The 26,478-nt window shown below is 45.5% G+C and overlaps 1 protein-coding gene across 1 annotated transcript in view; it reads right to left on the reverse strand.

Annotated features, from left to right (window-relative positions):
• The window catches only part of NUP50 (nucleoporin 50), a 63,817-nt gene extending 37,684 nt beyond the window's left edge, over positions 1 to 26,133 (reverse strand). The window contains exons 1-3 of the mRNA XM_085652437.1: positions 25,800 to 26,133; positions 14,768 to 14,840; positions 76 to 159 (exon numbers count right to left, since the gene is read on the reverse strand). Of these exons, the coding sequence (XP_085508563.1) occupies positions 76 to 159; positions 14,768 to 14,836 (153 nt within the window). The 5' untranslated portion in view covers positions 14,837 to 14,840; positions 25,800 to 26,133. The remainder of the gene's footprint in view (positions 1 to 75; positions 160 to 14,767; positions 14,841 to 25,799) is intronic.
• Between the last annotated feature and the right edge of the window lie 345 nt (positions 26,134 to 26,478).

The following is a 26,478-nucleotide window of genomic DNA, read 5'->3' on the forward strand; positions in this document are numbered from 1 at the left end:
CATAAAGAGGATTTACTATCTTAATAAAATCAATGATGACAGACCCAGCTAAATCCAAACTGCATTTGTACTTACTTCAGATCCAAGATTTCTGCGTTTTGCTTTTTTGATCGCTCGACCTTTCAGTACATCTTCACTTGCCACAGAGAAAGTTCCTGCCTGTACAGAATAAGAAAATACATTCTGAAATTCATGCAGACCTACAAACTGTAGAACTCTTATCCCAGATGAACATGCAACATCTACTCCTAGATAACTGCCACACAAGAGTAGTTTACATGACAGTCTTTCAGTAGTTTCACAGAACTAGAAAAGATAGAGATTATCCTTTACCAACTTAGAGCAGAAATAGTCACAAAACCTGTCATGTACAATAGAGTGAAACTGCAGTAGCAAGCAGTGTGACAAACTATAAAATAGATAATGTACCGCCTGCACATTACAATGATATTGCAGGTAACCAACCTTCTAGAGAAACGAAGCCGATGGCAGAGTTCATTTATAAGGGTATGGAACTCCTGACTTGCAATATCCTTATAATGTACGGTAGGGGGTATTTCCTCCCCTATAATACATGGTCACACCATCACCTTTCCCACAAACCACTTAAAACCTTGGTGCGTAGCTCTTTCATATAAAAGAGAGCATTTTTACAAACATGAAGAATAAAAATAGAACCTCTAGTGCAAAATTAAACACATCAAAACCCGTTCAATATTTGTTACAAAAAACAAATGTTAGAAACAGTTCTTACAAGTCCAGTTTAAAAAAAAAACGTAGTAAGTTAACTTTTCTATAATTATCTATGGAATTAAAAAAATAATCTTTGTACTAGTAACTGTAAGCTAGAAAAATGGAGCAGAAGAAAGAAAAGTAGCATTTAATTATGTTGCTTTTAAAAGCTGCTCAGTGACCTGAACTGCCTTTTATATCGGCTGCTGGCTCTATCAGCAGGTATTGTGACGTCAGAACTCAACTCCAATAACTTATTACAGTTGGGGCTTCTGCTTTCAGTAAAAGTGGTAACGCTGTGGGTGCCTGTGCCATGACTCACCCTGTGTTTTCCACCATTTCCTCGTTGTCTTGCTGGGTTGCTGCCTTTCCGCCTTGCTGGGTTGCTGCCTTTCCGCCCCCCCGCTACCGCCATTGTCACCATCAGCAGTTCCGGACACTTTGCGGGGACGGACCACAACTCCCGGCATCCTGAGCGGCAAGGGAAGCCGCTGACGCAGGCTACGCGCCAGGAGGCGCTTGAAAGACCGGCGCCCTCTCCGCGACGCGGGACGCGCGCGAAGCCCGGGCAAAGGGCGGGCCCGTTTGAGCCCGTTCGAGACCGGGCCGGGCCCCCCCCCCTTTTCATCTGTACTGTGTCTGGGTCGTCATCACGAAATTGAGGAAGCATCATTGATATTGCGGTAAGAGTTGTAATTTCATTGCAACCTTCATAACCATTGTCGCTGCCCGATTGGTGGTAGGAGTTATTCACTAGGCATCGACGAACATATGGCGATGAGCAAAGGCGGCAGTATGGCTGAGACATTGGGGAACTTTATAAACCGTGCCAGTAATGTCCTGGCTTATGAAATAGCCGCTACTGAACGCCGCTTATCACTAGAGCCCCTACTAGAGAAACGTTCTTCTTTAGGTAGCATTATGACAGTTTGCTCTCCGGCTAAGAGGCCAACAGAATCACAGGGGGCTCCTCACACACTGGCACCTCCCGTTGCAGTAACATCGCACCGGCCTTCTGTGGCATTAAGACCAAACGACCCAGGGCTAAATGAGCCATCTGCACATAGGAGTGACCCACTTCCACCAGCTCCAATTTTCATGAACACTGTTACCACTAGGTCAAAATCGGAGCAGTCTGTGAGGAGCAAGGGCTCAAGAACTAACCCCTCGAAGGGCAAGAAGCGCGAGGGAGGCCCGACAAGACATAATAATAACAAGAAACCTAAAAATCTTCCTAATCTGAACACTGGCCATAGTGATTTCTCCGTGCAGGGAAGGTCTCCCTCAACACCGGGATTGGACATTACACCACCTAGCCTACCTGAACTTACTTTGAAAGAGACTCATCAATGCTCTAAATGTTCAATTGATGAAGCATTTTGGGAAAAGATGGAGCTTCTAATGTCAAGGAGTTTATCACCACTAGCCAATCGATTAGCTTCTGTTGAAGAAAAACTAAGGCTACTTCTTATCGCTGCGGATTCGAACCGCAGCGAGTCGGCTCCCCATCCCAAGAAGGGTCTCTGTCAACCCACACCCTCACATCAGGTTCCCCAGCTGGTCGCACGAGAAAAAGAGCTAACCCCACCTTGTATCATACCAGTTCCCGATGGGGACCAACTGCAAAACAGTCAGAGAATTGCTGCCCCTACTCTCCCCTCCCAAACCCCCTACGCCCCTATTGATGCCAGGGTGGACAGAAACTCTCCCCGATTATACATACCAGCGCCCATCCCTGATAGTACCCTTAACCAATATGTATGCCCTAAAACAAAACTTCCCAGACCTGATTTCCCCCCTGAGGGTAGTCCCTATGTAGTGGTTCTAACTGGTGTCCCCGAACTACACGCCGACAAAACTGAACCATACATGGCTTTGAAGAACAAAGTCATGTATTGGCTCCGTGTCAATAGACCTCTCCCACCCCATCTTGATGGGGAAATTATAATGGTCCGCAGAGTGGAGTGGGTGGGCAGGAGTGTGAAAAGCACAAGGGGTGACTGCATTATTATAACCTTTAGGGACAAAGGGGTGACCTCGTTCCTGGGGGATGGAGGATGGGCTAGTCCCCTCGCTGGAATTCAATCTCTTCCCCTCTCCTTTTTTTACCCTACCAAAGCTAACAACCATGATATAGGCTCTGTGGACCAAATCGGGGCTTTGAGGGAAAAGTGTAGGGGCCCCCCTGGGACTGGAGTAGCCCCCTATTATGATCCATGCCCCTCCATTCAATGTCACAATAGGTTCAGCATCCTTGATCTTGTTGATTGACTGCAACCCCCTGAAGAGGTTACTAAAAACACCAGATCCCATGGGCAGGTCCACTATCAGGTAGGAAGTCAGGAAAATTTCCTGGGACAGACCAAGGCTTACCCCAACCTTGATTGCCTAAAGGCAGCTTTTCCCACAGTACAGTGGCCTTCCCAGCCCACAGAACTAACCCAGGCTTGCACACATGACCCTAATAAAATTACGATTTGGGAAAAAGGGGGTGGTGATGGACAGTTTCTGAATGATGCAGAATACTCTTACCAAGTCAAGAGATCATGGTTTTAATCCATCACCGTTTAGCTCACTGCACCATCCCAGCTCAGAACCTGGCTACTTGCAAATTAGTCTGTACCTGTCCCAGTGCATGATGGGAACAGGGCAAACCAAACTACCAAGCCAATTCTTATACTGGGAAGGAAACAAGCTTCCGGGGACCGGTTTCTGGCATCACAGCCTTCGTCGGCCCGGCTTGCCTGAATCCTGATGGTGCAATGAGCAAGGGACTCACGTCTGAGCATACCCTCCCACACTGAGTGTGGATAAATTCGATTTGGGAAAAAGGGGGTGGTGATGGACAGAGTTTCTGAATGATGCAGAATACTCTTACCAAGTCAAGAGATCATGGTTTTAATCCATCACCGTTTTTTAGCTCACTGCACCATCCCAGCTCAGAACCTGGCTACATGCAAATTAGTCTGTACCTGTCCCAGTGCATGATGGGAACAGGGCAAACCAAACTACCAAGCCAATTCTTATACTGGGAAGGAAACAAGCTTCCGGGGACCGGTTTCTGGCAAAATTACGACCAGTACAAATATTGCTCCTATCCAACCAATGACTGACAGCTCTTCCCTTCCTGTTGAGTCTACAGTGAAGGGGGGGGGGGGGAGGGAACTTTCTTGGCCAACTTCCACAGCCTCACACGGGCACACATATAAGTGTCAACACTTCTCGAAACACAGAGTATGGAGCTGGCTTAAAAATGTTATCCTGGAATTTGGTAGGCATTGTTAACCGGTTGAACTGTCCGGACTAGGCGGAGTTCATAGACGGATACGATATATGCCTTTTCCAGGAAACCTGGGCAATGCAAGCATGCCATCGCCTCGGCTTGGTCACGTACTGGGTGTCAGCAGTAAGGGCCACAAGCGGGAGACCCTCAGGTGGAGTGTGTTTGTGGGTGAAAACACACCTGGACTGTGGAATCAGAGTAATTGATACTGGTTCACTGGACATTATGTGTATAGCCCTAACATTTCGGGATTATCCCGAGGTTAATGTAATTAACATCTATTCTCGCCCCGTGAAGAATGGCCAAAAATCTAGCACCCTGTCAAAATTAGACGACTTGCTGTGCATTCTACCTAGTCATGAACATTTGCTTATAGGTGGTGACTTTAATTGTCACTTTGAACCACTGAATGGTGTGCCTAGTTTAGTCACCCAAGATGAGGATGAAGTATGGGCAATTCCCCCTAGTAACACATATCCCACGAAGGGATGGACACCCTTGGTTCTGCAACTCACCACACTAACCCTTACTCACTCTTTGAGGGCATGCAATGGGAGGTTCCCAGTGGACAATCCTGGCAAACCTACGTTCCATCGGAATGGCTATAACTCTGCTATTGATTATATATTGATTAAACTGGATATGTGGTCCGGGGTTCTGGATTTCCAGGTGATAAATCGCACCGAAAGCGACCATAATCCCCTTGCCCTCACTCTGAAAGGTTACGTCAACTCCCCAAGACAATCCAGGACCATTAATTCTCCTTCCGCTTTGGTTACTTCAGGCGGAGGTCGGAGAGTAAGATGAGATAAGCTAGTTCAATCCTAAACTGAGCTTGGTGATATGTACAGGGAGATCCTCCCACTTTTAGAGCGATCTCTAGTTCCCGTTGCTGAGGGAATCACCCCTCCTGATTTGGGTATCATTGGCTCAACTCACGCAGAGCTATGTGCAACCTTAGAGGGACATTTCCACCGGGGAACAAGGAAGCAGCCACGAAAACCCAGAGAGAGATCTCTATGGTTTACTAAAACTTGTAGCGAAGCAAAGTCATCACTCCTAGCAAATCTAAAAGGGGGAAACAAGGATTTGATTAAGGAGGTGAGGGGCCATTATAAGAAAGTGACCACCGATGCAAAAAAGGAATGGGAGCTCAACAGATGGGAGGAAATCTCTATTACATTAAGAAAAAGGGACTCCAGGGCTTTTTGGAACCTGGTTAAAACCAGGTCCTCAGCCCCCCAAGCTACAGTCCAACCTAATTTAGGGGAGGATGTATGACGCCGACATTTCCAAGCCCTCTACGCCAGTAACCTAATTGGCTCAGATCATTATGAATCCCGACCCAGGCAAGCCCCCTTTACGATCATGGGTGATAACGCTTTATGCTCTTTAGGAGAGGTAGAATTGGCCCTGAAAAAAGTCCTCCCCAATAAGGCCCCCGGCCTCGACAGGATCCCGGGTGACCTGTACAAGAGTGAACAGGTTGTATGGGTCCCCTATTTACAGAATCTTTTTAATGCTATTTTTTTAGGAATGCCACCGCCTCATATATGGGCTGGGGCGGAGATCATTCCGATACATAAAAAAGGTTCGCCCCTGGATCCGGCTAACTATAGACCGATCAGCCTAATAGACGTGGCACAGAAGATTTTTGCACGCGTCTTATTGGGGAGGCTCCAAGCATGGATAGAAGAGACTAACATTCTGACTCCACTCCAGGCGGGCTTTAGAGCTAAAATGTCAACAATAGACCAACTCTTTAGATTCCAGATGATTTATTGGAAATCCATTAAATTGGAAGGAGGTAGTCTTTACCTATCTTTTGTTGACCTAAAGTCCGCCTTTGATATGGTCGACCGACGACAGCTTTGGGACCTCCTAAAGGGAATGGGTGTTCCTCCTTACCTATGCCATCTTATGGAAACCCTCCACAAAGACAATTTTGCCAGAGTAAGGTATGGCCAAAACGGTGAACTAACATCCCCCTTCCCCGTCGAAAGAGGAGTGAGGCAGGGCTGTGTGCTTGCTCCGACCCTCTTCTCTCTTTTTTTAAACGGCCTCGTGGAAGAACTGCTAGCCCTAACAGATATCGATGCACCCAGGCTAGCAGGTAGAAAAATACCCGCACTAATGTTTGCAGACGATACTCTGCTCTTGTCCAAGACTGCAATGGGAATGGAAAGAGTATTGGAGGGTTTTGCAACATTTTGCAGAAACAGGAATCTGGTCATCAATGTCAACAAGACCAAATACATGGTTCTGCATGCGGATACCACAAATTGTCCGATCCCAAAGCTTGACGATCTACCGCTGGAACGAGTATCGGTCTTTGATTATTTGGGGCTCACACTAAGTAACAAAATGGATTGGGGAGCCCAGATCCTAAAGGCTAATCTGAAACTGGTCCAAGTCTCTGGGGGAATCCTGAAGATGTACCGGGACAGCCCAATAAAGTTAATTGGCCCGCTTGTAGAGGTTTATAAGGTCCAGGCAAGAGGAGTGGCGACATATGGCGCTGAACTTTGGGGCCATAGCGCAGTCCAGTCCTTAGTAAGGTCAGAAAATCATTTTATGAGACAACTTTTAGCTCTACCCAAGAGTACTCCCCTCCAACCCCTTAGAATGGATCTTCGAATCCACCCAAAAGCGGACGTGGTTGCTTCCCGCCCGGTCATGTATTGGCGCCGTTTGTGGAGCACACCAGAACTCACCAACTTTAGGGAGGAATTAAAATCAATCATGACACTACCAGGGGCTGGCACTATTTCATGGCTTGTATACATTAAAAAGTTTTTAGGCGCAATTGGTAGGGAGGATCTTTGGCTTAATCCAGAGGAGACCTGTGTTGTCCTACAAAAAAAACAGTTGGCAAAAGCGATAGAGGAATACAAAATGTTGCAAATGCTACGCCTAGAGCCTAGCACTAACATGACCTCTGTATTCCTCGAAATGAAATTAAGCTACAGCTTTGAGCCCGCACTGGATTTGATCCAACCATTGCTTGCCAAGAAACTTTACATCCAATCGAATAAATGGCAAGGTTCTATAATTCGTTCCTGCCCAGGGTGTAGTTTGAATGAAGAAACTGAGGCCCATGTATTATTTTTTGCAAGGCTTTCACTAACCCACGCAAAAAATGGATCATTCAACTAGCCAAAAATCTTGGTGTAAGAAACTATAGAGAACTACATAGGATAATGAAATCTGACACCTCACCCCTATTCGTCACAGTAACTGCAAAATACCTTTTCTCTATGTGGGTAACAAGAAAACACCTAGCATTGTAACGCCTTTTCCCTATTTTCTCCAAGCCATGTATCTTTTTATTGTATCTTTGTGCTAAACATCATTTACTTTTTATGTACACAACGATTTAAATTATTGTTTTATGAGAGGTTTTAAGACTATTGGTTATATATGTTGATTCTTTTTAAATGTGATGTCTGCACTTTTATGGCAACTTTGCCGAAATAAAGTTTTCTGACTGACTGACTGAGTTGACGTCTTTTCTTTATAAATCGGCGACAGTGTCACGACGCAGATGATAAAGTAGTTCGACAGGCTTTTATACAGGAATTACAGAATCCCATGTAATATAATGGTACAATATATTTGCTTCAACAGTCTTACACTCGCTTATAATTGATCTCTTCAGTAGAAAGAAATGCTAAACAAGTCCATCAAAACTATTATTTGCTTAGAAAATGAAACCGGTGTGCCCCAAATTCTTATAAGGAACAGCTCTCACACCCTAATGTGACTTATAGGAGTCTCGATTCGATAGGCACAAATTCATTACCCTGCTAATGATACCCACAAGGGTGCAAATGCTCTCAACAATTTGAGTAAACTAAAGGCTCACAGTATACATTTTGTAAAGTATGTTACTTATTTAAGGCTGTAAACAAAAACCTTTACTGCTTGGGAAATTGCACACGAACATCACGTGAGATGCACCAACACCTGCCCAACGGAGAACCCCAAAAGGTTTTACAGCCCTCAGGACCACTAAGGCAATCTTACGCGGGTCAAACTACTGTATAGCTCAGTGGATGAATGTACTAACTGCAGAGCTCCTGCAACGGCGGATACAATCTTTCATCCGACTGAAGTGGTTAAGATGTGTGTGCACGAAGTTGAAAACTGTGCTCGAAAGTGCTAAAACAAGCACAGTCTTAGCTTTAAGACAATGTCCAATGAAAGGCGAAACCTTCCCAAGTTCAGACTAGCTACCCAAAAAAACAAAAAAAACAAACAAAAAAAAAAAAACAGCATTTGCAATACAATAGGTCCGATTGCATTGCAAATGCTTGAGTTTAAAACTGAGCGCGGCTCCGCTTTACGGACACTGCGCTCGGTTTCTTGATATATTTCTTAACTTTAACACTGAGCCCGGTGTCCTTGAGGCGGGCGCTGCGCTCAGTGTTAAAGTTAAGAAATATATAAATAAACCTAGCGCGGTGTCCGTAAAGCGGCGTCGCGCTCAGTTTCAAAGTTAAAAACAAAACAAAAACACAAACAGAGCGCGGTGTACCTGAAGTGGCCGCCGCAAAAATGTCCCTGCACCACGCGACTGTGCGAACGCACGCAATAGTAAAAAAAATAAAAAATAAAAAATAAAAAAGCGCCCAGTCATAATACCCACAGTCTCACGCCACCAGTGAAAGATCCAATCCTGGTGGGCGTGGTCAAAAGAGGACAAGGCGGTAACCAGGAGGGACTGAAAAGCCTCCGGTAAAATGAGCACACTGTTAGGCATAATTAATGACGGTAAATGACGCTCGCCAATGAAATTTAGGGACGGAGCAGAAACTGAACTCCAAGAAGCCCTCGCATAGCGAGAGCAGCGCATGCGCGCTGCTAATTCTAGCCGAGACCTAAAGAGGGTAGATTTAGCCCAGTTTATATGGATACCTGAATGGCCTCCAAACTGTATGAAGGGATCAAGATTAGTTTATGGGTCCTGGACGTAAAGCACAACGGCCTCCGCATACATGGAGATTAGGAGCTTACGTGCTGTAAATATGCATGATGCTGTCTCAGTTGGGCTGAGAGTGGCTTTGTTGCAATCGTGAAGAGGATAGGGGATAAGGGACAGCCCTGGCGAGTGCCACCCGTTATAGAGAACAAGTCCAATATAATCCCATATAAGCGGAGTCTGGCTGTTGGGGAGGTGTATAACAGCATAAGGCACAAAATTTGGGGCTAAGGCCCAGGCGGGGTAAAAGAATAAATACAGTCACTCCAGCAAATCAAACAGCACAGCAACGGCAGGCAGGCTGGGTTCCATGCTGTGAAGCACACCGAATAGAATGTGCAAACTGTGTGCTGTAGATTGTCCTGGCACAAAGCCGGATTGATCTGGGCGTACTATATCAGGTAGGAGCGCGAGGAGACGGTTGGAAAGAAGCTTGGCAAATATTTTCATTGAAAGTGGCCGGTAAGAGTTGCATTGGTTCGCTGGTTTATCAGGTTTGAGTATGGTTACAATGATTGCCTCTTGGGGTAATGAGGGTAGTTCACCGGATGCCAGCGAGGCCTCAAACATGACTTGCAAGCGGGAATCAGCAAGGTAGCGTATTCCTTGTAAAGAGGTTGTTAGGCCATCCAGGCCCGGCGCCTTATCACTTGGCAGGCTTTTTTTTTTTTTTTAATGAACTGCTTTATGTCATCCTCTGTAAAGAGGGAGTCCAGGAGTGAATAGTGTGAGCGATAAAGCCAGTGCAGCTGTATTGTATCAAGGTACGCTGCAAGCTTCCCTACGACCAGGGTCACTATAACCCGGTAGATTCGGGTTTTTGAGGTAATTGTGTGCAACATGTCAGTGTGCATCTAGTGCCGTCTTGGCTGATCCACCATCAGTTCTACTATGTATTCTGAGGCCCGCGAAGCACGTTAGCAAGACTTCTACAAGGTCACTCTCCCTCACAATGGTGGTGACCACCGCATTGCAAGTTAGGAAGCTCAGTTCCCGAGACACCATGTCATTGTACTCAGTAAGCGTTTTGTGGAAAGTAGCCAGAGCAGTGGGGGATTTAGAAGCATAGTATTCTAGCTCCAGTGCCTGCACTTGACTCTCCAATGCGGTCAGCAGCGTTCTTATCGATTTGAGGATGCCAGCCTGTTTTGCAATGCCAACTCCACGAACCACAACTTTAAAAAGCCTCTCATAGTACCAATGGTGAGGAGATTGAGCCTTTATTTAATTCAAAGAATTCTACAATAGCAGTACGGACCTCAGCACGAAACACTGGGGTGTGATCCGAGAGAGTTTTAGGTAGGTGGGAGACCGAAGTTGTCCATGTGAGGATATCTCGGGTAATAAGCTAATAACCTATGCGTGACCATATGTTGATGTAATGCATGTACCATCCTCGCTTTGCCCATGCATACACCCCCAGATGTCCATGAGGCAGCTGTTCATCAGGGTGTGCAGTTGTGCCGCCGCATTAGGGTGAGGGCGGCAGGGCGTGTCCAAGTGATCTACAGCTGGGTAAAAATCCAAGTTAAAGTCACCCCATACCACTGCACCATGCCCCTTATTAGCAATTTTACGTCACACGGCAGCAAAGAACTCTGGGCATTGTTGTTTGGGCCATAAATGGAGACAAATATGACAGAGTGTTAGTGCAGTATGCCAGTAATATAACATTGTCCTTCTGTGCCGTGTACAGTTTGGGTTGAGTGCCATGGTAAACCCCTATGCATCAGTATGGCTGTCCCTCGTATATAATTGGAAAAAAAGGCTGCATGCTTGTCTGCACACCCACCTGATTTAAGAGGGAGGGGGGGGGGGGGGGGGGGGGGGGGAGGATGCCGATGAGGTAAGGGGAAGCTCTTGGAGAAGGCATACATCATCGCAATATCTTACTATATAGGCATGCACTATTCTGTCTTTGTGCTGGTCATACAGACCCCTCATGTACAAAGAGAATCAGCCAATAGTAGGTGTTACACAATCTAGGTTGTAAAGTCTGCAGTAGGATGCGTAAGGCTTCAGAGTCCCATGTTTGCAATCTGCAAGGACGTAAAATGTGGGCCCGTCTCCAAATATAAAAAATATGGTAAAATATCCAGGGTGTATTTATTAGTCAGCATAGGGAGTGCTGTGATGTCAGACGTCATGAGCATGGTCTGCCTGAGGGGGGAAAAAAAAGAAAAGAAAAAACAAGAACATTTATGTATCTTCCCACCCACTTCAGCCCCCAAACATGGCAGAAATTCAAATCCCGCCCCCCTCCCTAACAGTTCCCATAGTGAAACAGAATGCATAGGTGTCATCCCAGGGGGCGATATCAAGCCAGGCAAACTGCACAATCCGACTCAGACTGAGTGGCCGATGGGCATAAGTACCCCATGATTACATCCAAGGGCTCTGGCCTAGTAAGATAGGAGCAGCTAATGCACCAGCCCTGGTAGTGTCTGGATGCAGTCACATCAGCAGAACAAAGGATCAATTATACCGCATCTCAGTGCGCAAAGGGCTGTGCCTCTTGCAGGCAGGCCAGTAGGTCCAATAGTGTCAATCATTACGATCCGTTGTCAGGGGACGCGCAACTCAATCCCGCCTACTGTGCTAGGCTTTTAGCAAATTTGAGGACTGCCTTTGGGGTCAAAGAAGTGAGGAGCCTTCACTCTATATGGAATGCGTAGTTTAGCGGGGTATAAGAGAGCATAATTCATGTTCAGTTTGCAGGATTCTATTGGTGGGTAGGAATTCCCTGCGTGCAGCCTGCACAGAGGGGGTGAAGTCTGGATAGAAAGAGACTGCGTTTCCCTGATAGTGCACCTCCCTACGTTCTCGGGCCTGGTGAAGTACCACAGCTTGATATTTGTAATTTGCAAGCAGGCTACTATGGGTATGGGCCTAGAGCCAGGTGGAGTCCTCTCCACAATAAAAACTGGAGATAAGACTTCTCTGAATAGCTCACTAAGCATGGCTTCTATGTAGTCTTACATTTTATCTATATTGGTGGACTCGGGGACACCGGTTATTCGGAGATTGTTGTCCACCACGAGCAAGCCTCCAGGTCTTCATTCTTTGCTTTGATAAGCTTGAGGACTTTCTCCATGCACAGGAGGTGCTCGCTGGTCGTAGCATGCCCATCGTCCACCTTCGAGACCCTGGCCTCCAGGTGGTCTATTCTATCCTCATGCTTGTCAACCATCTTTTTCATGCGGTCCAGACGACTAGCCATTATGTTTGCCTTCGAATGCGGGTTTTGAATTACGTGCGTCTTGTTTGCCCATGGTGTCCTTGTGTGGGGTTTTGCCGACAAATACAGTGTGGGTGAAAGGGACAGTTCTATCCTGTCCAGCAGTGCTGGTGAGATTAGCGGAATCCAAACTAGCTAGGGGTCTCCAGTAGTCTGCGATGGTCTCTCCCACCCGGGCACCCCTACTCAGGGCACAGACCGGGGCAAGGAAAGGTGGGGATGGGGTTCTGGGGGTGCCGGTGACAAATATTCAAGTACAGTTCTGCTTTATTGTTCCAACCAATTCACATGCCATCAGACAGGTGCGAGTAGCGAGCCAGAGAACCAGTGGCGGCTCCTCCACTAAGGCGCGTTACTCCACTGTTTTAAAGCAGTGAAGTAAGGGACACATAAAATGATAACTTGCGTTATTATCATTTTATGTTTCCTTCTGCTGCAGCTTTGCGATTGGGGCGGGGCTGCTCCGACAACAGGGGAGGAGTGGTTTGCCCACTCCCAAGTGCACAGGATTGTCTGGCCGGCCCTAATGTCATGCGCACTCCGCATCTTTTCCACGCAGGCTGCATTACAGCCTGCATTGAGAACATGCCCAGGCCCCCATTCCCTGGCTGACTGCCAATCCGTGGCACTCATACCAAACACAATGCTGCATTTCAGCGTTGTGATTGGCTATCGGGAGGCTGGGAGACGGGTGCTTCCTAATATTTTCTGCATTCTGTTGCGGGACCGGAGTCAGGAAGAAGAGGACTGAGGAGAGGCAGCGGCCAGCCATTACGGGTAAGTGTTTTGTTTTTAGCTTTTTTCATCACCCCTCTACCCCCGCCCCACCACCCGGGTTTGGTGGCAGTCGCTACTGCAGGGAACGTTTCCCAGTTGCAGTCCGTATGCGTTACCATGCCAGTCCCCAGGAATGAAAATCAAAGCCAGTCCACAGCGACCAGCAGTGTGGCCCCAATTAGATGGCGATGTCCCAGGCAGGCTACGGCGCAGCAAGCATTAGGCATGCGGCAGCACTGTCCATGTCTCAATCAATAATCAAAAGGGACTGTCAGGGCCAGAGCTTGTTGGGAAAGCCCGGTGCTCTGGAGGAGCACGAAACGTATTCCATATGTGGGGACAGTGACTGTGTCGAGGCAAAGAGCGCCTCCACGACAGCAGCGCCACAGAGGACACCCCTCCACAGCAGGGGCCCAAAATCATAAGGACAGACTGAGGCAAGGTGCAAATTATCTTCTGCTGCAGCTAGATATGTCACAGTCAGGCGTCTGCACTGGGGCACTCTATAGCGGCTGGGCCGAGGCCGGTCGTCAGTTCAGGAGTCCCCAAGGACCCGACCTCCCCCTCCCCCTGATGGGGTTAATAGGAAGTCAACTCGCCGCCACAGTTTACGGGGTCCGGCCCACCTCCATCCACACGGACCCGGCTATTGTTGACATTGTAGCAGCATCGCTTGTGTCTGTCAGCCGGCATCACAGTCTGGCCCTCCATGCTGGCCTGCGCCCCAGATCGCCGGCTCTCAGGGGTCCCACCTGCGCAGCTACTCCTCGCAGCAGTGGTGAACCCTGGCTGGGTAACATCCTCTGCACTGGTCCCGAAGACCCCCCACCCTGGACAGCACCCAGACGTGTCCACCATGCTCTGACGGCACCACCTCGCTGTTCCCCGCCAGAGCTCACAGTCGGCCCATAGAGCCTTCCAGCAATCCGGGCAAGACATACAGGGGCTTAATTGAAATGGATAAACCCACTGAACGAAGGATAAATGTTCAACATAGTTTTTGGCCAGCAGAGCCTCTCTTTAGTATGGCCATATTGCTCCCTGGTTAGGCTCCGCCCATGTCGACACCCACACTTAAACGTATAATAATACTACAGTGCCAAAGAGGGAAGAAAAATATGCTTTTATGAATGTAAAATGCATGTGTCGCATTAGTAATTGAATATGACAAAAATAAATATAATGATGGACTGTTCTTTTCTGAAGTAAAATAGTCCCTCGTGCATCTCAAAGGAGGCAAAGGAAACAGAAAGACAGCAAGGCTAATGTAGGTCAATAGCTGAAAGATCAAGAGCCAAAGAACGCGGCTGACCCAAAGCTGTGAGTAAACAGAAGATCTTAGCTAATGCCAAACCTACAAAGTAAAGACCCAACATAATGCATGGCAGACATGAACTCACTGAGGCTTTCATTATGCCATATTTATTTATTTTTAAAGAAAAATTACAAGAATTTGCTAAAGATATAAAGTTGTTACACCCAGAATATATTTGTTTAGCACACATATCCAAAATTAGTGCGCACAATTGGTCAACTTTGCATATCGTCATACACAAGTTAATTTTTGTGATCTCTATTAACACTCTGTAAATTATTGAAGTCCACACCTTTATACCACTTTGTTAGAAAAGATGTTTTTGATTCCCATTTCATGAAACAAAACAACATCCAGATATGGCGTATGGCCTATTAAATCACATGTGTAGATTTCTGTATAGCTGTAACACTATCTAGCACAGAGCAATAAATAGATTACCTCTTCAGTGTCTTCTTCCTGGTCCCAATTTCGGTCCGTAAGTTCCTTCTCAGCAATTCTTTTTGCCATTTTTCTATATTCAAAAGGAAATAGACCATGGCAATTTGTTAATGGCTAACATGCCTTGAATGTGGCACGTTACTACAATTTGTCGAGACTCAAAAAATTATGATCTAAAATTCTATTTTGCTGTATATAAAAACGATTACAAAAAAGGCACTTCCTCTACCAAACTGTTAGCATCTTTTTAGCCTTATACAAGCTTACAATATGCTTTTTGTACTTAGTTAATTCTAAAGTAACGAAGAGCCCTAAATCAAATCATGGCATGCCTCTCCTCAACTACAATGTTGAATTCAAATCTTGCTTTCAGTAACCAGTGATAGTTTGCCCCTCTCACTAACCACACACAAAGTACACTGTATTCTACAACCGGTGTCCCTGTATGAAGACAGTAAACACATTCACAGTGGCCATTATAGCTGAACAGAGCAAATACCAAACTGATCATTTCAGTAACAGGCCTTTAAATATTAATCTCATCCCCATGTTAAAGACTATAGCGAAATTAACCAAATCCACGAAGGCTTAGAAGTGAGACACACAATTATGTTAACAAGCATGTTTCTCCTTAAAGTGCCACTTGATGAACTAGGTAAAAAGTAGTGTTTCCAATGCTAAAGACTGCTTCATGTTTAAAACCAGTAAATGGGTACTTTTCCTTATGGGAGACAGCAAAATCAACCTGTAGTATTAAGTCTTTAATTGGTTTTAAAAACAAAAACCATAAAAGCACAGACATGAATACATTGAATAAAAAAATAATTTCAGAACACCCATATACACATTAAAACATATCAAAATACTGTACTTCATAGTAAAAACTAAAGTGCTTATCGTGCATTGCATTTCCTAGAATACTATAAAAAAAAGTAATTTTTTTTTACCATCGAGTTAAAATTCTAATATACTGTGCATTATTTATAATATACTACTTGTACAATGAAATTTAAACTAAAATTACAAATCAGTATCAGCATGTAACAAATACATTCTCTAGCGGTGATAATGTATACTTACACCGTAGCTGCCATGCATATAACAAATATTTACCATTCTATAGTATCACTTCTAAGAATCGAAGTTATAGTCCTCAGATATATGATATATAAAATACAACAATCAGAATTAGCCGGCATCTCCTTATATCAGTACATCTAAGACAGAAGAATAAAAAAGATTTTCTGCTTCGAACAGTACTATGGTTCAACCTAACACCACTAATATGCTACCAATCTCTTTTTAAGACCTGTCAAGGTGTTTTTCTGAATACACTCGGGATTAGTCCAAAGCTCAGACAGGCCAAGTCTATACAACTATGTCTTGACATATTAGCGCCATGGTATATACTCCCTTTGGTATCAAGTGTGATCACTTCAAGAAAAGATTGCCTCATAGGAAGCTGATATTTATGATACCAAACTCTAATACAATAGGCTATGGTTCTCAAAGCTGCCACAAGGGCTATATATTTTAGCCCAAGATCCAAGCGAATGGGGGTTCCGGGCACATTCCGATGAAAACCAAAAACCAATTACATGATGTTCTCAGGCCCGGCCCCTATGTTATTCAATCCCCTAATCTCAGCTCTATATAATGCAGCGCCAATCTCTTAGCCCGATAGATTTCAATAGTAGGGGTAACTGGCCTATAGATAGACGTTTCCAATTTTTTGACTAGAGCAGGCCTTACATGCTGCAAAATGAACTGGCTCTAGTGATTTGAGGAAGCCACAATAATGTATTTGTCAACCTTACCCCCAAGTAATGAAACCCAGTTTAACCTTACCTCTGAAGGACTTATGTGGGTTAAACGCCATGAACTTAGTTTTATCGACGTTAACCTCTAACCCACGTTTCTCACAGGATACTGAAAATTGATCCAGTGAATTATGCTGCCCCATCAAAGTCTTAGCCTTAAGAGAATATCGTCAGAATAGGAGGGACGCAATATTTGTTTTTCCGCAATCTTTGGTGTCAGGTGGGGGAAGGTGGGAGCTTCAAACTAACAATTAACTAGAGAGTCAATCAGCCCATTGATGTAGGGGGTCGAACAGAGTTGATGCCAGTACAAACACTTGCAGCACCCCTTTGTTCACCCATGTTAATTGCCCATTTCATCCTCATCTTTTTCAGGTGTAGTTGCCCCCATAGTATTTCACTTTGGGTTTAAGTACAGATATCACAAGATTATTTTTTTGAGAAAGTTTTTTTCAATCTCTTCCTGGCAGCCCATATACCAGTTTTGCCAGAATTCCATCTCCTACAGCAAGTTTAGCTATATTTCCCCTGGTCCACGGCTCTGCCAAGGAAAGGTGTGAATGGCCACTGTAAAAACCTCTGCCATGAGGACGACAGTACCTTTGGTGCAACTGCCGTGCTGCATCAACATAAGGGAAAGATATTTACACAGCATCACATTCCTAAACATCATCAGCTTTTACATTTATCAGAGGAATGTGAAGGAAGGGAAGAAGCTTGAGACCAACTGTCCCATACAAAGTCAGACTTCTGGAAGTTTCTTCCCCGATCAAAGGAAGGATACAGTCTTAACTGGCCTCTGAGAATATGCCTCGTTATCCTGCAGTCTTTTTCCTCGCAGGGAATTACAATGCAGTCATTACAACGACCGAGTTGTAATTCCGCATACCATTACCCCGCAAGTCGTAACAAAGAGTTGCGGAGGGGGGGGGAGGGGGGGGGGGGGGAAGAGGCGTTGGATGCTGGAATAGTCTAATTTACTATTCCACCTCCAGTCTGCGCGGACATTAAGGAAGGTGTTGGGTTTTAAATCAAACTCCTTCCTTAATGGTATGCGGAATTACCCCTGCGGGGAAAGAGTTTTGTGGTAAACGTTGTTTGCCGGCCTCTGAAGCTTTTCGTCAGATAGCCACCATGGCACCCTTGGGAGGTGCAAAAACAACAATTGATGGACAGAATGCAGAACAATGTCATACATTCACCCCAGTACAGAGATCTGGGCCTAAATCCATAGTTTTTTTGCTCACCATGTCGTTCCAGTTTGAACCCAGCCATATGAGGGTTATGAACCCGAAACCGGTCCCAGAATGCTTGTTTCCGGTCCAGGGAAGACATGGCTTGGCAGTTCGGACTGCACAGTTACCATGAGGCACAGGGTCAGACTGATTTGCATATGGCCATGTCTGAACTGGGGTGGCGGAGTGAGCTAAAGAATGATGATGGATTAAACCCAGATCAGTTGACTGGAGGTGAGTGCTTGCAATGTTGAAAACTCAAAATACTGTGATTTCTGTGATAGCTTGTCATAACGACAACACACACAAAGAAGTAGGAGCAAACAAAGTCCCGCTCCAAGAGCAAGCGGCAAAGCTAAGAGGTCTTAAAAACTGCCCTCACCCACAATATTGTGGCATGCTTCATCATTGGGTTGCTAAACAACCACCCTGCACAGACCAATACCTGGGGTGGAGCAATAAGGAGGGAGAAAAAAAACAATACTACCATAACGAAGAGTAGGGATCAAGCAAAGAGATTGATATGTGCGGAAAGTCGACTCTAAAAACCCCCCCTCTATTGCTCCACCCCAGGCGTTGGTATGCGCAGGGGTTTTGTTTAGCAGCCCAATGATTAAGGATGCCACAATTTTGTTGGCGAGGGCAGTTTTTCAGACATATTAGCTTTACCGCTTGCTCTTGTTGTTGGATATTTATAGTGAAGTTCGAAGTAAGAATTCTTCCTCCTCACCCTTTAGTGAGTGTGATTCTGCTTTTGTCATAAGTCAGAAGGAATGCCCCATAAGCAGGCAGGATGGGGATTTACGAAAGATTCTGGAATCTTCACCACTCACCATAACTGTGTAACCCCCATAATTTGGGGCACCCACCACCTGAAAGACTGAGTGCTACTTAGAACCAAGAAGAGAAAGAAACGGAACACGAGTAGTGTTGGTGTTCATTCTTGCTTGTCTGACAGAGGCCTGTTTCTGCTTTCCTTTGTATTTTGGACTCTCAACTGACATACTGAAGGCTAGTCCCTTAAAACCAAGGCCAGAAAAAAGGTAACCAGGGCTTATCTAGAAGATCCGCTGCTGTGCTCCATGTCATCTCATGTTGGGAAGAAGGTCCCAGGAACAGAGTGGTATGCTGCTTCAAAGAAAACACTTGGGACAGGATGATTGGCTGTAGACACTGAGTAATTGAAAGGTCTGTCTTAGACTAGAACAATGCCATGCCCCCCACCCCCCAATAAGATTCCTGAAATTCTTGGAACATTTTGAGCATTGAGGGTGAACAGAACATTTCACTTTAACTTCTGAAAATGGGACCTCTGCTTTCACAGATTTTGAAAACCTACACAGTGCCCAAGACTGTTCTTTGAAGAAGGCATTTTCCCAAAACAATTAAATGTTTTAAAACCATTCTCCAAGTAGGTTTTAGTTTCCATTCTAAAAACAAATGCAACTCTACCTGCCATTTAGAAGCCCAGCACAACAGGATAACCGACTTTTGAAACCCTCATTGTTTTTCATGGAAACATTTTGTCCTTTCTTCAAAAACTCTACAACTTTTGATCCCCTTAAGCATTTTCTTTTTTAAATCACTCCAGATCACTTAAGATGAGCACATCCACAATCTCCTAAAGTAAATGGTTAAGGGGAAAGACACCAAAGGAGAGAGGACTCTGCAAGCATCAACTTAATTTCTTAGGAAATATACATGTGACCAAGGGTCTCCGTCTCAGAGTCTTGTCTGCTAGTGCCACTGTACGCTAATGTACAGTGTGCCCTATAGCCATATTGCTGTTGCTGAGGGTTCTATACTTTCTAATGGTCTTGGTCTAGTGTGAAATTTGGGAAAATTATATTCTCTTCTGGGAATAGACTTCTGTACTGCACACTAGTTTTTGGGAAGCCTGGCTAGGTCATGCTAGCATTAGGCATGTTTTTCACAGCCTGGTTATGCATGGCTTCTGAGGCTACTCTCCCTGCTTATGATACCTTCTTTATGTCACATTCTGTCCCAAAATGAAGTTCATACTGCCCTATTTGTAAACCTTCATCCCTAGGGCATGTTAACACATGTGGGAGAGGTTAAAAGAGCCTTGCTTGTTTGGGCCTGTTAAAAACTGGGACGGGAACACCTATGCCTCACTCATACTCCAGCAGGTAAGTTTATTTTAACTCACATTCATCATGCCAGTCTTAGAACCAAGTCAGTACTCTAGTTATCCTAGACTCGTGTGTAGACCACAGGAACCAATACGATGGTTCAGTGATTATGTTGAACAGGGTCATCTCTGCCTTCATGTGGAGCTCCAAACACCACTACTGTAGCTCTATGTTTTCTACAGTGCTGCAACACAACCACTACTTGACAGACTCCATAGGACTACTACTACAGGCTCTGTGGTTTCTACTGGGTACTAATACTTTTTCTTCAAGGTGGCCCACTCAGAAGCTACTGGATGTTATGTGACCTCAATAGGGTCTAGACAATTCCTCTGGTAGACATCATAGGCCCAGTACTGTGGTTTATGTGGTTACATGTGTGGCCCTGCGTGGATTGGTAAATCTGGAGTAAGACATGGCAGTGGAATTCGCTATTTTGCGTTACCCTGCACACTATAATCTACATCACCGATAAATTTCATATACATCCGCATGCCACGCCACTAGCCACTCCATTATACGCTATTCCTCTCTACGTCTCGCCACTGTACAAGACTCCACTCTACACTACTACAATATACACAACGCCACGGCACTCCATTGGACGCTATCCCATTGTATGCTACTAGACTGTACGCTACTCCACTCCAGTGTATGGCACTCCACTTATTTCTAAGCTATTTGATTGAAACCCACGCCAATGTATGCTATTACACTCTACTCCACTGTATCCCACTCCAGTCTACGCTCCTCATGTGTACAATATACTCTAAGCTACTCCACTGTACAACACTCCGATCTACGACACTCCCCTTTACCCTATCACACTGTACATAACTCCACTCTACGCCTCTTCAGTGTACGCCACTCTGCTGCATGCTTCTCCAGTATATGCCATTCCACTGTATGACACTCCCCGCTTTTCCGCTCTACCACCATTACAGTTTACGCCACTCCAGTCTACACCACTTCGCTGTATGCTACTTCACTATAAACTATTCCAGACTACGCCACTCTACTGTACACCACTCTACGCTAATCCTCTCTATGCCACTACAGTGTACACCACTTCACTATATGCTATTTCAATGTACGCAACTCCAGGCTATGCTAGTACACTGTACGGAACTTCAATCTGTGCCCCACTAATGTATGGCATCCCACTCTGACTCACTCCACGCTATTACACTCTACCCCCACCCGACAATACCACTCCGGGTCTGAACCACTTCACCTTACGCTATACACCACTCTGTGCTATTTCACTTCACTCTACTACCTGTACCCTCCGCCAATCTATATAACTCTACTACACTCTATTCCATTCTATGCCACTATATCCCCATAACCTACACTGTCCATACTTGCATTCAACTCTGTGCCTGTACACTTTATTGTACAGCACTCTACGACAGTTTCCAACACTGTATGACACAGCACCCCACTCTACTGTATGAGACGCCACTCCAATTTATAACAGTTTCCTCGACTCTACGCTACTTAAATGTATGCCACCCCACTCTACGGTAATCCACTGCACCATACTCCACTCTACATCACTACTCTAATCCACTCTTCTACACTCCACTGTATGCCACTCCATTGTAGGACATTCTAATCCACACTATATAACTCCAATTTATACATGTCTACCACACTTCATGGCACTCTACACTCCACAAATGCCTGTACACTCCACTCCCCTTTATAACACACCAATACACTCTTTTGCACTTTACTCCACACGAAGTTACACCACTCTACTGTTCGAGACTTTACCTCACTCTATGCTGCTATACAACAATCCACACCTCACTCCATGCTGCTATACAACAATCCACACTACGCAGCTCCACTGTTTCACGCACTGCTGTACTCTATGCAACATCACTCTACTCCGTGCACCTACGAACACAGCTTTGTCACCTCACTCACCACTTTACATCAACTAGAAATCATGCTCTTTCCATGCACTATTTATAAGGGGTAGCTCTAAGCATCAAATCCGGATCCCCAAGAGATCCAGCCACGCCGAAAATCATTAGGGAAGGTCTGGGTATAATACGGCCATATGTGCAGCAGCTTCTGGAACTTTCCTTTCAGGGTGGTGTGATCCCGAATATATGGAAGCGAATAAAAAGCCAGCAGCAGACTTGAATCTGCTGTAAAACCTGCACCCTATCTCACTCCTACCTTATTTCTCTAAAATAGCAGAAAAGGTGGTGAACACACAAGTGGTTGCACATATTAAAATCAGCACAATCTACTTCAACCCACACAACCAAGCTTTAGAGCTACATACTCTACGGAATCAGCATTGCTCCCTGCCAAGTAAACAATATGTACCCGTGCGGTCGACGGTCAGACTGTTGCCTTGGTCCTACTGAACCTTAGTTCAGCGTTTGATATGGTTACTCACAAACTGCTCCTACAACGTCTTCGATTAGGGGGGCTGGATGGAGTCGCTCAAAAACGGAGGACTTCCTTCCTGTAGGATCGTAGCTTCCAAGTTACACTACGTCCCCATATCTCAAAAAACATTGCACTTTCACATTGCTCAATTTTGAGCCCAACCCTTTTTTATTCCTTACATCACACCCTTGGCGGAGATTAAGGAAAAACATGATGTCACCTTTGTATCCTATGCAGATGACACGCAGCTTGTTGTCACCCTGTCCCATAACTCTGTAGAAGCAGCCATCAAGTTCTCTTCCTGCTTGAAGGACCTGGCCTCTAGGATGGCAAATAACTGCCTCAAACTGAATGGCAGCAAAACAGAGGTCATGGTTGTGGGGAAATCCCCCTCCATCTGGTCCTCAGCATGGTTGCCACAGACTTTGGGTCTTGCTCCTACTCCTAAAAAGGAGGTTAAAAACCTAGGAGTCTGGCTGGATTCTACTCTTTCTTTCAAGACACACACTAGGAAGGTTGGAAGTGCTTTGGAATTCTCAAAATGTTGAGAAAAACTTTGGCTATCCTCACTACTTCAGCCAGGAAAATCCTGGCCCACACCCTTATAAAGTCCCAACTGGACTATGGAAACGTTCTCTATATAGGAGCAACAAAAAAATTCCCTCATAGGCTGCAATGTATCAAGAATACGTCTGCCTGCTTAGTTCTGAATCTACCTACGAAAGCTTCCTCTGGGAAAGCTCTGGATTCCTTACATTGGTTGATATTAACAAAAGGATACTTTTTAAACCCCTGTGCTTTTATCATCGGAGTCTGCAGAGCAAAAGTCCGAGCTACCTTTATAAATGACTTGCCCCTTGTACCAAACACACAAAATCCCTGTACATTTCACAAATAATTATTTCAGACACGTTACACCAAAACCTGCTGAACAGAAATTACATCAAATTTGTCAGGAAGATTGTTTTCTGAGTTGGTGTAAATCTGTTCAGTCGTTTTTAGCTATTGAGGGCCGAAAATAATGGTATATTTTGGCAGTTGGGCTCGCGTGCGTCCTGCAAGTGTACAAATTCAAAAATGGACGCCTACGATTGGTTGAGAGGCCAGTTAATCCCATCGGCTGTTATTCTATCGGAAGAGAGAGCGTTCTGATTGGCTGGCTGTTGAAATTTTAGAAATTAATTGCCGCCATTACTGTGAAAAATTGGACGTGTTGTGGAAATGAAATAAAAAAAGCTATATAAGGGGGCAGCAGAAAGCCATGGCGTCGCCTAGATTACAGTAGGACGTGTTTACGGCATACCTTAAATGTATATTGTTTTAAGCAAATTTTTATGATCATGCAGGACCGTGATTAGTAAAATGGAGTAGATGACTTCTCAAAACACTACCAGTATGAATGCATATTGTGGCCCTTGTTTTTGAGAATAAGTGTGCAAGAGATAAGTACTGTGCTAAGAGACAGTAATTTTTTTTTTTTATGTTATGATCTTGCGAGAGTCTTGCAGGATCATGAAAAGTAGGAAAGAGTAGGTGATGTTTGAATACACTCTGGTATGCACACTTGTTACTGTAGGATGTAATGTAATGTAAATTGATACTTGTATAGCGCACTACTCACCCGCAAGGGTCTCAAGGCGCTTGTACGAATACCGCTGTGGAACCCATCCTGGCTTTCCCTGTGAGGCGTCCACTCCTGGGCACCCCCAAGGTGGAGGCCAGGCATCCTTAGCGTTGTGGGGGCCGTTGTGGAGATTAAGCAAGCTATTGCCCAGAGTTGCAGAGTGGGACTCCATGATTGGAATGGCACCAAGGCGAGAATTATCAGGTCCGTGGAATTTTTGAGCCCAAGACCCGCCGAGGCAGGGAATTGAACCCTGGTCCCGGGCTAGACCTCTGCATCAGGGTTGGACGGTCTAATCATTGAGCCACACTTCTCCACTCATTGAGCCACACTTACTGGAGATGGCGTTTATCAGAGTTTAATATTTACGCCCATTAGCTTGGGAAGAGTTGCTAGTAGAGTTCAGGCTTTTCCCACACCATATTACACACACTCATCATCTAAAAGATGCCTGAAAGGAGAGGCCATGCCAGCCACACACCCATCATTTGTGAGAGAGGTCCGACAGGAGATGACAGTCCCTTCACACTACTACACACATGTGCCATCTGAGAGAGAGAGAGAGGTCTGAAAGGAAAGGTCAGTTAATCTACACACCCCACTACGCACGCCAATCATTTGAGGAACGACAGTTCAACTACACACTGTACAACACACACCTCTTATCTGAGAGAGAGGTCTGAAAGGAGAGGCCGGTCCATCTACACACATCCATCATCTGAAGAGAGGTCTGAGGAGAGGAGAGGCAAGTAACATCCAAACACCGTACTATGCACATCTGTCATTCGAGAGGTATGAATGGAGGCCAGTCCATCCCCACTCACTGCTACTCTGTTAGCTCGCCTAACTCGATTTTTACAGTACTAAAATGAAGGGAAAATCAGCCACCATTCACAGAATAATGTGCTCGACTCACTTTGGGTCTAAAACCTGCCAAGATGTTTAGGCAGCACTTCAGTCGCTCCCCAATGCAATTCAAGTTACCCTCGCTAGTGGTGGTCTCGCAGCTTTAACCATTTCCCAAGGCCAACAAACAAGAACCCAGTTAGCTATATAAAAATAATTAAGCACACACCACACTAATGACTGACTATCTGTGCACCCTCGAACACAGGAGAAGACCAATATAACCCTATGCTGTTAACACCTCGGAGACACAAGACACCTCGGACCCACCAAACATTTGACAATGACGTTAAAAGCTTCCATGCACAATGACTACTTCCTACAAACATTTATTCGGGAACGTACTCGAAAAATATTCAAACAGCCTGCTAAGAACGAACATCGTGCAAAGAGTTCTGACACAGTGCAAAGAATCGTAGCCCGTAGACAAATAAAATGCACTCAAATGAGAATTGCTCAAATAGATGTAAACATCAGCCATCACAAGGAGGCAGCCCATTCTCCCGCGCATTGTACAAAAAACGCGCCATCCCCGTTGGCGTGAACGCAGCCCATCAGAATGCAGATACAGTGAAGACAGAGGAAGGGAAGGCACGTGTTCAAGAAATCCTTTCGTCTTAACAATGCAAAACCGACCAGCTCTTTCATACCGCGAAAGGGCAGCAAAAATGTTGGGTCATGTAACCAGCATCGTTTCGGGCCAGCAGGCTTGACAGGAAGATCCGGCTTCGGCTCCACACTGACAGCCAGCTGGCAAAACACTGGGGTACATCACGGTACCGAATGGGGCCTGGTGGGAGAGGGGACCACCGCTACCCGCAGTGTGCGCGGGTCGCCTTGTACCGCTCATCCTGACAGAAGTACCTTTGGCTCACAACGTACCTGATGCGTTTCCGGGCTTTGGGTAGTTTCTCTCAGTTAACAGCGTCCAGACCCCAGCAGCTGGAAGAACCCTGTGGCCCGGCCATGCGAAGGAGATCGCAGTTAGCGAGCAGAGAGTGTGCCCCTTGAAGCACTTTCCAGTGCTCCGCGGCTCTAAGGAGTACACTTCCGGCGGCAAAGAGCTAACCGGTCGGCACCTTTGCGTCAATGCGTGTCGCTTCCTGTGACGCCCCGTCAGCAGGCGCTGCTGAGTTTTTTGCCCTCAGACTCAAGCTCAGGAGGAGGAGACAGCAGAGGCTGGGTGGCTCGCAGCGCGCTCGCTCCTATTGGCTACAGCTGGCAACGTGAGCGGCCTCCTTAAAGTACGCCCATCACGTTTCAAAAGGTAAGTACAGTGTCAGCTCCCGGACTTTCGAAGAATTGGAATTGGTGACCGATTTTTTTATCCTTTGCTCTAAATGAATAAATCCCGCAGCAGACGATTATAAATAGGGCTCCCAGTTTTATGGTATTTATTTTTTTGCCATTTCCGTCTGTATTTATCCATATTTATTTTTTGGGCATTTTTTCTGTATTTATCCACATTTATTTTTGTCACAAGCAAAAGACGACGCTTCAGCTAGTATTTTTCCACATTTATTTAAATTGACAATGCACACATGCGCTCGGTTGTTATTGG

Source organism: Triturus cristatus, chromosome 4_1 (genome assembly GCF_964204655.1).
Source record: "Triturus cristatus chromosome 4_1, aTriCri1.1, whole genome shotgun sequence".
In the NCBI taxonomy this organism is placed as follows: domain Eukaryota; kingdom Metazoa; phylum Chordata; class Amphibia; order Caudata; family Salamandridae; genus Triturus; species Triturus cristatus.